This window comes from Podarcis erhardii (genome assembly GCF_964252035.2).
Source record: "Podarcis erhardii genome assembly, chromosome: 11".
In the NCBI taxonomy this organism is placed as follows: domain Eukaryota; kingdom Metazoa; phylum Chordata; class Lepidosauria; order Squamata; family Lacertidae; genus Podarcis; species Podarcis erhardii.
Genome location: NC_138501.1, coordinates 23,308,970 through 23,325,273, shown reverse-complemented (window position 1 = coordinate 23,325,273; position 16,304 = coordinate 23,308,970). Strand labels below are relative to the sequence as shown.

The following is a 16,304-nucleotide window of genomic DNA, read 5'->3' as shown; positions in this document are numbered from 1 at the left end:
CTCCTCCAGCACCATAATTCAAAAGCATCAATTCTTCGGCGATCAGCCTTCTTTATGGTCCAGCTCTCACTTCCATACATCACTACTGGGAAAACCATAGCTTTAACTATACAGACCTTTGTTGGCAAGGTGATGTCTCTGCTTTTTAAGATGCTGTCTAGGGGTGTGTGTGTGTGTATATATATACACACACACACACACACACACAGGCAATGTAAAGTGTCAAAATAAATTGCATTTTTGTGTCATTAAACCTAATACGGTATTTATAAACATGAATTCCAAATATTATTAAATCATATGTACAAACTTGCTACACATGAACAAGACTTGCCATGGGCGTCGATAGGAACGTGCAGGATGTGGCTAAGGATCTGGGATCCCCCCACCTGCAAACAGGGAGCAATACTTGGGGGGGGGGGAATTTGCTGTTTTAATTTTTTATTTAAAAAAACCCAAAAAAAACGGGTGGCCTTGTGTCGCCGGGGGAGGCATTTGAGTTTTGTCTGGGTCCCCGAAAACCCCATCCCTGGCCCGCCCCTCTTACAAGTGGGGCTCTTTGGCTGCAAGACATGACAGGAGAAAACCGCCCCTCTTTCCTCTTTCCTCCATCGAGCTTCCCGGGCGAAAGGCGAGACCGAGGGCCCTTGTTGCGCCTGCGCACGAATAACCGGCCCTTTTGGTCACGTGGGAGCAGGCCGCCTGAGGCGCGAGGGCGGGAGTCTCGGCCGGGAGACTTCCATGGCCGCGCCGTGTGAGGGGAAAGATGAGGACTTCCGCTCCTGCTTCCTGCTCTCCTGACAGGCCCCGCGGCGGCGCTTAGGCCGCGCCCAGCGGGCGCACGGTTGGACGGGCTGCCATGCGGCGGCTGGGGCCGGGGCTGCTCCTCCTGCTGCTGCTGCTGCTGGCCGCGCTGTGGGGCGGGGAAGCGCTCCCGGCTCCGGGGGTCCTGAGGCCGCCGCCGCCGCCGCCTTCCTCGCCGGCGCCGTCGTCGTTGTTGTCTGCCTCCGCAGCGCCCGGCGGCCACGACGCCGCGCCCGCCCTGGGCAGCAGCAGCAGCAGCGGTTCCCCCGTGGGCGAGGCGGCGCGGAGCAGCAATGCGAGTGGGGTGGGCAGCGTGGCCGCCGCCGTGCCCGCCCCGCCTGAGCGCAACCCGCTCATGACCCAGCGCGCCCTCTCGGTCCTGGTCCTGGCCAGCGCCGCGCTCATCGTCTACTTCGTCATCCGGACCGTGCGGTGAGCCTGGGGCAGCAGGAGGGACCCCTGTCATCTGTCTACCCAGCCATCGATCGATCAGTCGATCTCGGAAGGGTTTGGGGATCTCCCCCTCCTCGTTTCCACTTGTCTGAGGGGTGTCCCGCCCCCCTCCCCGCTCCAAGAAGAAGGGGAGGGAGGTGGGCTAGGGTGACCTCTCCCTTTCTCAGCCCTGTTGCATCTTAGAATCATGGAAGGGACCCTGAGAAGTCATCTAGTCCAACCCCCCTTGCGATGATAGCCATCTCCAGGTCTTCCACTGGAAGAGGAGGGAGCAAGCTTCATTTTCTCCTGCTCTGGAGGGTGGCTTCAAGTTACAAGAAAGAAGTTTCTAATAATGATAATAGTAATAATTATTATTTATTTATACCCCACCTTTCTGCCTGGGTTTCCCCAGGCACTATGGGTGGCCCCCAGCACAATATTAAAAACAAGGTAAGACATCAAACATTAAAAACTTCCCTAAACAGTGCTGCTTTCAGATGTCTTCCAAAAGTCAGATAGTTGTTTATATCCTTGATATCCAGTAGGGTGCCACTACTGAGAAGGCCCTCTGCTCAGTTCCCTGTAACCTCACATCTCGCAGGGAGGGAACCACCAGAAGGCCCTCGGAGCTGGACCTCAGTGTCCGGGCTGAACGATGGGGGTGGAGACACTCCTTCAGGTATACTAGGCCGAGACCGTTTAGGGCTTTAAAGGTCAGCACCAACACTTTGAATCATGGAAGGGACCGCCATCTAGTCCAACCTCACCCCCGCAATGCAGGAACATGCATGGAGGAGATATGATAGCCATCTCGAGGTCTTCCACTGGAAGAGGAGGGAGCAAGCTTCATTTTCTCCTGCTCTGGAGGGTGGCTTCAAGTTACAGGAAAGAAGTTTCTGATAATGATAATAGTAATAATTATTTATTTATACCCCACCTTTCTGCCTGGGTTTCCTCAGGCACTATGGGTGGCCCCCAGCACAATATTAAAAACAAGGTAAGACATCAAACATTAAAAACTTCCCTAAACAGTGCTGCTTTCAGATGTCTTCCAAAAGTCAGATAGTTGTTTATATCCTTGATATCCAGTAGGGTGCCACTACTGAGAAGGCCCTCTGCTCAGTTCCCTGTAACCTCACATCTCGCAGGGAGGGAACCACCAGAAGGCCCTCGGAGCTGGACCTCAGTGTCCGGGCTGAACGATGGGGGTGGAGACACTCCTTCAGGTATACTAGGCCGAGACCGTTTAGGGCTTTAAAGGTCAGCACCAACACTTTGAATCATGGAAGGGACCGCCATCTAGTCCAACCTCACCCCCCGCAATGCAGGAATATGCATGGAGGAGATATGGTAGCTATCTCAAGGTCTTTCATGTGGGAGAGAGAGCAAGCTCCCCCCCCCTTTCTCCTGCTCTAGAGGATAGGATGCGAACCAGTGGCTTCAAGTTACAAGGAAGGAGGTTCTGACTAAACACCAGAGAAAACTTTGAGCTGTTTGACAGTGGAACAGTCTCCCTCAGGAGGTTGTGGTCTCTCCTTCCTTGGAGATTTTAAAGCAGAGTTTGGATCGGTCTCAGATGTTTTACCTGAGATTCCTGCACTGCAGGGAGTTGGACTAGATGACCCATGGGGTCCCTTCCAACTCTTCAGTTCTATGACCCATGGTCCTCTCTTCTTGCTCACCTGCGAAACATCCCCTTTTAGTCTGTGGTGTGTTCCCCTGGTCCTTGTTTACCTTGGTGTATCTGATAGAGCACATGTCGCTAGTGTATCTGATTCAAGCCTGGCACTCCTTATCTTAAGTGCTATCATATGTGTTTCTGGAAGGTCGTTTTTGGGCAGGTTTTGCACCCAGTGAAAGGGACAGCAGCTTAAAATAATGATCATTTTGTATTTAAACAAGACTGGAGAGAGAAGTCGTAACTAGCAGAGTTCCACTGTAGACTCAAGGCAGGTGACTGGGGAGCCTGTGGCACAAACCCTGAGAAACTAGCAATACTTGTGTTGGATTAACATATTCAGTACGCAGTAGATCTATATAAAAAACTGTACGTTTTCCTGAGTGTATGTATCTAAAACAAGTAAGCAATGGGCTTTTAAAGCTATGAAACAAACACCTCTCTGTAATCCAGTCCTGTGTGGGAACTAATTTGTTTTGTGGTATAGTGTGACTTTGTTTGGGATGTTGTATGCATCTGGGAAAAATGCATAGAAGGGCAACCAAAATATCAAGGATTTGAAGCAGCTTCTATGTTTTGAAGAAGAAAACAGCCTAGAGGGTAATCTATATGCACAAGATGCTGGTGTTAGTTAAGCCACAAAATGTTACCCCAGATCCAAGCTGCACTCAGTAGCATGGCTTTGCTTAAGCCTGGCAAAGTAAAAATAAGCCTTTAAAATAGTCTGAAGGTGGGTTGCCGAGTCATGTGTTTTATCTTTCTTTTTTTTAAAATAATATTTATTAAACTTTCCAATAAAAACATACAAATACAAAACAACTACAATAAAGACAAACACAAACAAAAAACAACAAGTATAATTTCAGAACTTATTTTCTCAACCTAATTTCCCCGACTTCCTCATACCTCACCGTTTTGTATTCTAGTTTCATTATCCCATCAGCAACTCCATTCCCTTATTTCCCAAAAGTTTTTTACTAATTCCATTCCTTTTCTTACTCTAATGTCTCTGAAAACCACAATATTTTTAAGTCCATGTCAATCTAACATTCCTTAATCTTATAATATTTGTTAAGATAGTCCTTAAATTTCTTCCAATCTTCTTCCACTGTCTCTTTCTCCTGGTCTTGGATTCTGCCCGTCATCTCTGCGAGTCCCATGTAATCTGTCATCTTCATCTGCCATTCTTCCAGAGTGGGTAGGTCTGGTGTCTTCCAGTACTTTGCAATAAGGATCCTTGCTGCTGTTGTGGCATATAAAAACAAAGTTCTGTCCTTCTTTAACACCACAGGTTGCCGAGTCATGTGACTGAGCCGAACATGCTCAGGATCTGGCCTAAGTTTCTGGTTATGCTCCATACTCACTTCCACTGCTATCTGGTGACCATAATTAAACCTCAGCTTTGCCTTGCAGTTTGGAGTTAGAGGGAGCATTGTGATGCCAAACCCCTTAGTTACACTGCATGTTGGAGGCACAACACAGCTACTTGTCCTGGTGCAGCTTCCAATTTGAGAGGAAGTTTGGAGTTGATTGTTTGGACAGTGAGCAGCCAGGCACTCCACACCCCAAACAAAACAAATCCCATACTTTCCCGTGTTCTGGAGAGGAAGGGTTGGAGGGGCCATTTGAGTGATGGCTGGCTTTCTGTGTACCTCAGCTGCCCAGAGGCAACAGGTCCTACCTCTCCTCAATAGCCTCCCACCCTGACTGCAACATGGTTCATGGATCTAAGCCATATTGCGCTCAGTGGGAGTAACTTCTGAGAAAACATACACTGAAGGAAGAGTCTTATGACCACAGATTTTGGCTTGGCTGCCAAGTTGGTGCAAACTTTATTGACTCCTCCATATAGAAAAGCAGGGCACTTTGTAGCCTAACTTCCTTTGTATATAAATGTATATGCATGCATGCATGTGTGTTTGTGTGATGTACAGTATATACTTTTTTTTTTTTTTGCTAAGGACAATTCAATCATGCAAATCCAACCTACAGTTGGAATAATAATAATAATAATAATAATAATAATAATAATACAGTCTGAAATGGTAGAGCCCATGTGCATGTGCAGGTTTACCAATGTATTTAACATTTATTTTTATTAGATCTTATATTTTTACTGTATCCTACCTTCCTTATGTTATGGAGCTAAAGGCAGGGTACATGTAGTTCCCAGTAATTCACCCCTTAAAGCAGTGACCAGACCCAGGCCTGCTTATCTTTAGCAATGGCCTTCAGAAGGATGGTGTGACAACACATTATGAAATTATGTATTGATTTTTCAACCTTATGAATTCTCTCTCCCCACTCCCACCCCCGCACCTTCTTTTTCTAAACCATGTAGAATTTACTTAGTAAATTCACGGCTACACTACGTGATTATAGTAGCTGACTTTGCTCTTCAGGGGATTAGACAAGTTCATGGAGAATACATCTATCCACAAGTGTTAGTCCTGATAGGGTTAAGTAGAGTTTCCACAATCAGCAGCAGTATACCTGTGAACAGCATGCTGATAACATGCAACATACGGGTGTCGGTGAGAGCTGTCAATTTCATATCCTGTCTCTTAGCATTCCAAAAGGATCTGTTGAAAATGTTTGTTTATTTTATTATAGGTATTAATTGACTGCCCTTTGTTTGAACTTTGCTTACAGAATAAAAATTAATACATAAAATATAACAGGAAAAATAAAAAGGAGATAAGAAAACAATAAACTGGGAAATAGGAGGTTGGACTGTAGGGCTTGTTGAGCAGAGCTCTTTTATGATTTGAAGCATCATATTCTGTAAAGACAGTAGTCTCTGAGAAAAACGACTGACAAGTCGGTACATGTCACATGTTGCATCAGTCTCATTTTGCATTAACCAGAAGATAGATATATTCTAAATAAAGAAGCAGAATGTCCAAAATGTATTTCAGCATAAAATTGGCAACCTGAATTTAAAATGACATTTGCACAAATTACAGAGTAAGCCTTTTGAAGGACAACTGACAAAGTTCTGGATATTAAATCTACATCTTGTGAATTCATGGAAGTGTGCTCACTTTCAAGGAATATTCTGTAGAAAAGGAATACTTAAAATGAAGTGGCTGTTTTATTGTTTCAACTTATTTTTCTGCTTCAAGAACAAAAATTACATTAGAGAGAAGTTACATTTTCTTCACATAACGCAGGCAAATGTATTCTTAAAATGTTCATTTGTGTAATGCATGCATTTCATCAGAATGAGTTTCATAAATGCTTAAACTCCTGTTCTGCATTTGATTGTCATCAGACTTATAATGATACATTTAAATTACAGATTTTCTCACAATCACCCTATTTGTGAAAAGCATATAGAGATAGTTTCTGACCAAATTGTTGAACTGTGTTTGACATCTGGCCTTATATTCTTACATAATAAAAAGTTTAAGCCTGCCTTGCACCATTTGTCATATATTGTTCACTGTGAAATTAAGGTTGTTGCATAAGACTGTATTTAGTGGGAAACAAGCAACACAGTCCTTCATCTTGTTCTTTAACAGCTTTGCAATAACATTATAGTTTGCATTTTGGCAAATGATCCCCTCATCCAATTCATCTTTAGCTAAGATTTGTTTTGGTAGCCTTGGACTAGTAACTCTCTTTAAGCCCTGTAATTTGTTAAGCAAGAACAAAATCCTGTCTCACTTGGTTGTTGAATATGGATGTGATTAGAATCATGAAACACCCAGCATACTTGTAGCATGAAACTTCTGAATGAGAACAAAATGAAAGTTTGTTTTAGCTTGTTCCCAAGTAAGTGTGCATCGGATTGCAGCATTTATATGCTAAGAAATCAATCAGGAAATTATTTTGACAGTGCCCTGCCATAAGATGGCAGCACCAAGCACATGATTGTGCCATTCCTTGACAGTTGGCATTTTACTGGAATTTCTTCAGACAAGTTTTCAGTGAACTTTGTTCCCTTTCATTTAGTTGCTTAAGTAAGATCTCTAGTATAGACTGCATCATCTGAGTATAATTAAGCTTCTGTAAAATAGATCAAATCAAATAAACTGTGACCTGTTTGCAGTCTTACAGCACCATCACAGAGTCATAGAAATAGGTCCTGCTGTTCTTCACCTTTTCAGTCATCTTCAGAATATTCTATTCTATTCCCCTCTGATCCAATGTCCTCATCATTCTTTGTCAACATCCCCAGTCCTCACTAGACTGTTTTTGTCTTCCTCCACTTGGGCTTCTCCGCCCCCAAGGGCTTTTTTTGACATTCAAAACTTGGGGTTCCCCAGAAACGTGGTACCTCTCTCTTGTGCATAGATGTTGTTCTGGCTACATAAAAAATACTCAAAGACCAACATGTGAAACATTGGGCACAAGTCAATAGCTACATTGGCTGAGTGTTACAGTAGCAATATTGTATTATTTCCCCAAAATTACAATATGATATTCTGGTACAGTGGTACCTCGGGTTAAGAACTTAATTCGTTCTGGAGGTCCGTTCTTAACCTGACACTGTTCTTAACCTGAGGTACCACTTTAGCTAATGGGGCCTCCCGCTGCCACCACTGCATGATTTCTGTTCTCATCCTGAAGCAACGTTCTTAACCCGAGGTACTATTTCTGGGTTAGCGGAGTCTGTAACCTGAAGCGTCTGTAACCTGAAGCATCTGTAACCTGAGGTGCCACTGTACTTGTGCCTTGGTGGGAGCTTCTGGCTTGAAATTGAGAAGTGTTTTGTGAGTGTGAGTGTTTTCCTATTCAAAGATGGAAGAGCACATCCCTCCCTGTTTCCTTTTTGGACTTCTACAGTTAAGGGAGTAAGATCTGGCAAGATAAAATGCAGGATTATTCATACTGTTTGCTATATTAAGCTGAATTTTCTTTGAAGCAAGCTAAAATTGTGCAATCACATTATACAAATCAATAGTTTTTTAGTGCTTGACTGTCGAATTGGGTGTCCTGCTTACGCATGTGAATTACAATAATGCAATGCTTATCCAGATAGTTGTTAGTACACTTGAATTCATGTTAGTTTTTCTTAAGTTTTCCTTCAGAGCAGTATTTTAATTATGTTGTTATTAGTCTAATTCAGTTATTAAATTGTAACCTTTCACACTTTTCAGACTTCGACGAAGAAACAGAAAGACGAGGAGGTATGGGGTTCTGGACACAAACATAGAAAATACAGAGCTGACACCGTTGGAACAAGATGATGATGATGACGACACAACACTCTTTGATGCCAATCATCCTCGAAGGTTGGTAGACAGAGTTTAGGATGTTCTCCTTGTAAGAGGGAACGGATTTCGAGGTACAGTGGTACCTCCGGTTAAGTACTTAATTCGTTCCGGAGGTCTGTTCTTAACTTGAAACTATTCTTAAGCAAAAGCACCACTTTAGCTAATGGGGCCTCCTGCTGCCGCCGCACCGCTGGAGCCCGATTTCTGTTCTTATCCTGAAGCAAAGTTCTTAACCTGAAGCACTATTTCTGGGTTAGCACAGTGTGTAACCTGAAGCGTATGTAACCTGAAGTGTATGTAACCTGAGGTACAACTGTATATGACTGGAAACCAAGCGTGATGTATTTCATTCTGCATCCATGGATGAAGTGGATGTTTTGAACAAGATATAAAAATGCCTCTGTGACCAGAGGCACTGGTTGTTCTTTTAAGGAAGGCACGGTACATCTGTGTAATATTGTCTTGGGGCATTCCAAGGACAGTTGCCAAACCTACTTGCATGCAGCCTCCCTTGCCCAAATTGCCAACATCAGACATGAGGGAAATAGTTATCCCCAAACTTATGGATGAGAATCTTAGATCTGTGACATTTAATTTAGGAATAAGTCGTTTGTATTCTTTGTTCTGTAGCATACTTTACATGGTGCTGTTTTAGTGCTATGGGCATTTGATTTATTTAAATACTTAAATTGCATATTTTTAATGTCCCTGTTCTTATAAAGTCGTAACGCATACCAGGCTTTCTGTAAGCTATTATACTCCAGAAATAATGGCAATGTCTAATTAATTAAGGATTCTATCCTTACATGATATTCTTGGTAGTATTTCATTTCCTAAATAGTAGCTGTGTTAGTCTCTCAGGTGGCACAGGTCTTCCTTGTGTGTTGTAGACTAATTGGATTTATTGTGGCATGGGATTTCACTTGTAACAACCTAGTTTTGAAATGTACATTGGTATCTTAAGTACTTAATTTGTTCCGGAGATCCGTTCTTAACCTAAAACTGATCTTAACCTGAAGCACCACTTTAGCTAATGGGGCCTCCTGCTGCCGCCCCGCTGGAGCACGATTTGTGTTCTCATCCTGAAGCAAAGTTCTTAACCTGAAGCACTATTTCTGGGTTAGCAGAGTCTGTAACCTGAAGCGTATGTAACCTGAGGTACCACTGTAGATGTAAAGCTGTGTTGACACTCCCATCTCCAGTGATATTTCAGATAATTCTTTTATTAGACAAATGTCAGCAGCTTTCTCATGTCTTTTATACAGAAGACATGTAAATTTAAAATATTAACAAAATTCTTTAAAAGAGTCAGCAGAATTAAAAATTAGTTTGCCTTAAAAAGCAAGTAAAACATAGAACACTACTAAACTGGCCTCTAGCATACAGTTTTTGTCTAGTTGGATGCCATTATTTTCAGTATTAAGGTGTTGGGCAGAATAGGAGTTGTGTTTGTTGTGTCAGTGGATATTGCCGTAGACTGGACAGCTTCATGGCAAATTGTACCTTTACTTGAGTTTGTTTATTTATTTAGCAGTTAAGGCCATAGCTTCAAATAAGACTATTTGATTTAAGAAAGGATCAGCTTCTTAGCCTACCAACGTTTTTTGGCCAGCTCTACTAAAATTGCACAGGAAGGCAAAAATGAGATTCTGTCTAAATCTAAATCTTTGAGCTAGTGCATGGTTGTTATTTTTGTGTATATGTCTCAAGATACAGAAACAACTTCTTTTTAAAACAAAAACAACACAGTTTAGATAGATGCACTTCTAGTTGATAATTACTTGTAATACAGTTCTGTATGCTAAAATGGGGGAAATTGAGTGAAATATACTCAATATTAGAGGAATAGCAACAATCAGTTGTTCATTGTTGATATGAATACAGCTCATTTCCCATGGGAAAGCACAGTAAGATAATTGCACTTTTACGGCTGTGCTTTGGCTTTTGTTTTCTCAACAAAATTGGGCAATCTTTTCCAAGTCTCTCTCTGGAATATAGCTAACTTGCTTGAATGCCCTATTTCCCCATTAGTTCTTATACATGCTGTCTCATTTCCTAATTTTGCAAAGTACTTTATAAACATTATTAGAATTCATGGTTCCCTCTGCTTTTATAAAAAAAAATTGAGGTTGCTTTGCTGCTTCAGGTTTAGAAACAGTTCCATCATGGTATCTGCCCCAAAGCTTACAGACTATATTTTCCAAGATTATTATTTTTTTCAAACCGAGTATGTGCTGTTCTGTTTTGAGTGTTTAATTTGTGTTTCACCCTTGCATATATTGGAATTTTCATACCCTTGCTGTATATTAGTCATGCCAATTCCAAGTTCAGGAATCCTGACATGCTACAGTAACACTAGCCATAACAGCCACTACTTCTCCATTGCAAAGCATCCTCTGGGGGTTGTAAAGTGCAATGAGAAATGTTGGGAAGGAGATGTGTATCACATCTTCCAGAAGCTACCCTTTCCCTGAAATTCGCATCCCTGAGCTGCTTCAACTTGCAAGCATGTGCCTGAAACCTCACAATGGAAAAACAACTCTAGGTATGAATTAAGCCAAAGGGTTAAGCACCCACAGCTCTCACCAATTTCCCTGTTTGGATCTTCTCCCATGAATGCTTTGTAGCAGAGAAGAGACCATCAAGTAACTCTGCTACCCAGTTACTGGGTGCTGGGACATTTTCCCCAATCTCCTGAAGAATACTGCATATCTTGATTCAACACATCCAGATCTTTAAAATAATTCGCGTGGTTATTAATTATTAGAGAGGGGACTGACTCTCGGCCTGTTCTGCCTTGTAAGAATAGCTGGAGTGAGACCTCTTTGTAGCAATTGCCCTAGGCTCACATTCAGGTATCCACCAAGACAGTGCTTATTTCAAAACAAGGATTCCCCCCCTTTTTTTCTTCTTAATATTTGTTCTCATTGTTATAGCAAATTTACACCTGTCACATTGCACCTGGGTGTTCCCTGCTCCTCAATACCAAAATATCCCATCTCTGAATAAAACTAGGTGTAGGAAGAAGGGTTCTTGCCTTGCCTTCTCCCTGACAAGCCATTTTTGGGGCTGAAATAGCATTGGTTACAGGATCATTGTCATGGAAGCCTCTGCTTGCAGCCTGCAAATCCCAGGTACTGGTTTACTAAGTCAGTAAGGGAAAAAGAAGCTCCTGAATTACATTGTATATGTCTTGAGTACTAATAACTATGTTTAACTGTTGTGAAGCAACCTTATAAATGGCTGTTCGTATATTCTTATGCTTCCAAAACATATGCAACATTGGTCACAATGACAGATTTGAAAGCTGTCTGAGCAAGGTTACGAATGGACTTCTCTTATCTGCTTGTAATCCATAGAGCATGTTACGCCTTGCTGCAAATATATATACAAGTAATGAATACGACATTGCCTGAGTTGGAAATTCTCAGTGCTATGCTGATAAAGTTATCTACAGTGTTGCAAAATCTAAAAACACAGAAGCAAATGGAACCCTTATCTCGTCAAGGCATTAATATACTGCTTAATCATTAGCATTCCTAAGTGGTGCAAGTCATCTCCTAAAGTCCCTTTTTATAACACGATGTGGTCAAAAGCCGCACTACTTTGAGTCGTGTCAGCAGCAAACAGTTAAAAACAGTGCAACTTATTTTATTTGCTATAAACATGAAAAAAGTAAATGTCCACAGAAGCATTATGCTGCGAGTGCAGAAAGGATATAAATGTTGAAGTAAGAGAAATACTTGGAAAACGGAGTTCTTCTCCTGAGTGCCATTATGAGATGGTTCTAAAAGATACTTAAACAATATCTTAACATCCAATAATGCCTTTATTTATTGAACTGCTTGCATCCTATAAGTAATAGCTAGCTGTGTGTTGTGTAGATAAAGTATGCTCAAAATTGCACTGTGTACCAAAAATAAATTGCTGAGTGGACTGAATATTATTGCTCTGGTAGTTACGATTTCATGACAGGATGGAACTGTAAAGCTTGTGTTTTTTGCTGCAAGAGGGGGGTGGAAAGAGATTGATTTAAAGGACAGTGGCTTGGTGGCAAGAAAAGATTGGGAGGGAATGGGAGTAAAATGGGATGCAGTATCTCAGTAAGATACATTTCTTAATGTTTGATGTTTTATTATGTTTTTATGTGTTGGAAGCTGCCAGAGTAGCTGGGGCACAACAGGTTATAATAGTAATACTACTACTACTATAGTGGTACCTCGGGTTACATACGCTTCAGGTTACAGACTCTGCTAGCCAAGAAATACTACCTTGGGTTAAGAACGTTGCTTCAGGATGAGACCAGAAATCATGCTCTGGCGGTGCAGCAGGAGGGCCCATTAGCTAAAGTGGTGCTTCAGGTTAAGAATAGTTTCAGGTTAAGAACAGACCTCCAGAACGAATTAAGTACTTAACCCAAGGTACCACTGTACTACTAAATATCATCATCATCATCAGAAAAATTGGATTAGAAAACAATGTCTAGCTTGCTAATCATGATGATTGAGGTCAGAAATAAGAATGAAAAGCATTGCATTTTGCAACTTCTGCATCGTAAAATATTGCGGTCACAATTCAAAACACAAACATGTCAGCTTAATTGGCTTGAGTAGATGTGTACCATTGAGTGAAAGGTGCTACTGGTCTGTTATATGAAGTCACCCCCCACCTTGTTAATGAGGGCTGGGAACCCTGGGACATCTCTCCCCGCCACCATGTTGTTGGATTCCTACTGTCATCAGTGTCAGCCAGCAAGTCCAATGGTCAGGAGTAATGGGACTCGTATTGTTGGGACTACACGTTCCCTAGCCCTACTGTAATTGAAGAGAAGTCTTCCTATTCACAGCTGTGGTGGGAGAGTCTTGGGGTTTGAGGCCCTCGGCTTGGAGCTCCAGCCTAGAAGCCACAGGAGAAATAGTCACAGCCCCCCACCATTCCATGCCAAAATGCACGTTTCCCCTTCTCTTCGCTTTTATTTCAATTGCAGTGCATTCTTTCTTTTGTGGTGGCTTGGTGACTAAGGTAGGGGCTTTTTGGTGTGTGTAGAGGGAAATTTGAACTCAGCTTTTGGGTCACTGCAAGAATCAAGTATGTTAAATGCTGGATATATAATATACATGAAATCCTCTTGTTGCTTTCATGTAGGTGCAGCGTTGAGGAGATTTGTGGGTTTTTTGTGTGTGTTAAAAGATTTCAAATGAATGGTATTTACTTAAAAAAATATTTTTTTTCTTTGTAGATAAGTATGTGCCTTTTGGGAGAATATTACAATTGTGGAGCAACGAAAGAAGGCTGTACAGAAGGAATAAGAAGCCAATATCAGGGTTGGGTGTATACAAGTGATCTATATTATGGCATCCTTAGTTTGTTGCAATAAACACTGTAACATTTTATTGTACCTTTTGTATATAAGTTTGGAGTCTATGGGAAATGTGCACTAAATTAAAAACCTATTTTAAAACAGGGTATTTTCTGCTTATGTTAATTCTGTATGGTGATCTCCCCTTCCACAGAACACTAACAGAGATATATTTGTGGGTTTCTTGACCAACTAATTTTTTTTAGATGAGTGTCAAGTGTGATAACTTACTTATGTGAACTCTCAGCGCCTACTCTATCATTTAACAGATATATTGCCAAACTTAACTACCCGTGTCAGAGGGGTGTTCCGTCTCCTTTGTAAACTGGATGTACATTATAGATCTGTGTGAGTGATGCAAATAAATGTTTACAGTATTCCTAACACTCATTACTTGTATTTTGTATCTGTTGGTTTTGAATGTAATACTTTGGACAGCAGGAAATATGCTGATAGTAATCAACCAAAGACTTTTGGTGAGGATGTCCCTGGCTGTATTTCACAGGCCGGCTGAGGTCACTCTGAAGAACGTTTCTGAAAATGATAAGCCTACTCAGCAGGCATAAATAAATGAAGCTTCAGTTTACATTGGGTTTCTTTCAAACACCATGGACTTCCTAATGAGAGGGAGATCATGAATGGTGTCAGTTATATCCTTTAAGTTACACAAAACCCTTAATCCTCTTCTCACTGTGTGTGCGTTCCCCAGAAATCCCCCTAACACAGAAAGTGGTGGGAAGGGGTGAGATGTGATAGGTGGAAGGGAAAATGAGAAAAAGGGAAGAGAGAAATGGAGGGTGTGTGTGTGAGAGAGAGAGAGAGATAGACAGACAGACTGGAGTATCTCCAACCCTGCTCACCACTGGCATGAGGTCCCAGGAAGATTTCCTACATTTTATTTATTTATTGAATTTACATATTGAGGAAGAAGCGCATGAAGGAGGGCCTCAGAAGATGATCTCAGAGTCCGGGTGGGTTCATATGGAAAGAGGCAATCCTTGAGGTATTACAGTCCTGAGACACAATACCTGAGATTTTCCCATGGGAAATCTCCCTGGGGTGTCATGCTAGATGGTAGAGCAGGCATAGGCAAACTCGGCCCTCCAGATGTTTTGGAACTATAATTCCCATGATCCTTAGCTAACAGGACAAGTGGTCAGTGATGATGGGAATTGTAGTCCCAAAACATCTGGTGGGCCGAGTTTGCCTATGCCTGTGGTAGAGCATGAGATTCTTTATCTCAGGGTCATGGGTTCAAGACTCAAGTTGGACAAAAGATTCCTGCATTGCAGGGGGCTGGTCTAGATGACCCTCTTGGTCCCTTCCCACTCGACAGTTCTATTACGATTCTATGAAAAAGGTTCCCCAATGCTCTGCTAAGAGATCTGCCAGCAGTTATGTGCAAGCCTTGATGGAAACTGTCCAAAGAAAATCCTTCCAATAGAAGCCATCTCCAAGCATTCAAAAAGAATGTATGAAAGTTTAGAATGGAAAGATGGAGATACATGCATCCCCTTCCCTACCTTAGGTTTCCACTCATACTTACTGCACTCCTCACCTTTCTTCATTGAGTTGGAAGATCTGAAGAAGTGCATTCATCCTGACACACTTAGAAGCCTCCCTACGATCCAAGTACGCTGCATCATCCAGACTCCTAATTGCAAGGGAGCTTTTAAATGTGTTCAGGCAACTGCATTTAGAAGCTCTCTTCAGACCTTCCTGCCCAACGCTGGGAGGCTAGGAATAGAAGAGGTATGCCTGGAAATGTTGGAGGGGAGCACCCCTATCCCTGAAAAATACCCAGTTTTAAAGCTTACCTGTTCTTTTTGAACTGAATAAGACATTGAAACTTCTCTGTGTGAAGCAATTTTCTTCCAATTCCATTTTTAGTTGCTCAGCTTGAGGTGTGAAATTTCCTTGGCTGTTCTTATTTTAAATTTAATAAAGGAACCCTATACTGATATAGTATATTTGAGCTTTCTCAAATGTATAGTTTTTTCTCTCCAACCCCCCCCCCCACATACTTGAAAAGTGTGATTTCTCCTATGCATCCCATCTATCCCATTAAAGTGATCTAAAACTGATTTGAAACCAGGATTAGTGGTTTGGGTTTACTAGCATTGAAGAAGGGCTTGCATTTGGAGAGGAATGGGATATACGGCGATGTTCAGGATCAGCTTGATTTAGTGAGGAATTTCAGAATTTCTGTCTCAAACAGCTGTAATTAGAATGGGAAACTTGTTCAATAACCAGGCTAGCCGAATATTTAAATTTAGTGCCTTTTAACAGCCTTCTTAGCACTAGTATCCTTCATTCAATACTATAATAGCTTCAACAGAGCCATTGAATTTTGAGAGATCAAATTCTAGGAGATCAAATTCTGAAGGAGGGCAAATTGCTATCAAAATGTATGTTAGGACCTGTTAGCTATTCAGATGTTCATTGTAATGTTACAGGCTTTCATCACACTACAAGTGGATAGAAGAACAATATTGTGTTCCAGCACATCCAAACGCCCAAGACGGGGAACACAGTGTGAAGTTTAGTGTTCATAATAACATTCATATAAATAGATAACACCTTCCTTGGAATTTCTGCTGGCTCAGGTGTAATGCTAGAATGGAATAATTTGTGTGAGCAGTGCAAAGATCCATCCTTAAAAGTTTCATAAATTCAGTACATATGCATCAAGTAAATAAATATTTAAGTGGATAAGATGTGCTATGAACCGAGGGACTCAGATTTCAAATACCCAGTACTGTACTTCACATGGTGTTTGTGAGGATAAAACACAAGACAGCTATGT

At 41.8% G+C, this 16,304-nt stretch overlaps 1 protein-coding gene across 1 annotated transcript; it reads left to right on the top strand.

Annotated features, from left to right (window-relative positions):
- Positions 1-690: 690 nt before the first annotated feature.
- FAM174A (family with sequence similarity 174 member A) lies at positions 691-13,888 on the top strand. Its single transcript, XM_081880615.1, has 3 exons — positions 691-1,236; positions 8,023-8,157; positions 13,379-13,888. Exons 1-3 carry the CDS (start codon positions 860-862, stop codon positions 13,380-13,382), a joined length of 516 nt encoding a protein of 171 aa, XP_081736741.1. The 5' UTR covers positions 691-859; the 3' UTR covers positions 13,383-13,888.
- Positions 13,889-16,304: the final 2,416 nt, after the last annotated feature.

Coding starts and splice junctions, on each gene's coding strand:
- FAM174A (XM_081880615.1), top strand. CDS start 860: ATGCGGCGGCTGGGGCCGGGGCTGCTCCTCCTGCTGCTGCTGCTGCTG. Junction 1,237..8,022: donor TTCGTCATCCGGACCGTGCG/GTGAGCCTGGGG, acceptor CACACTTTTCAG/ACTTCGACGAAGAAACAGAA.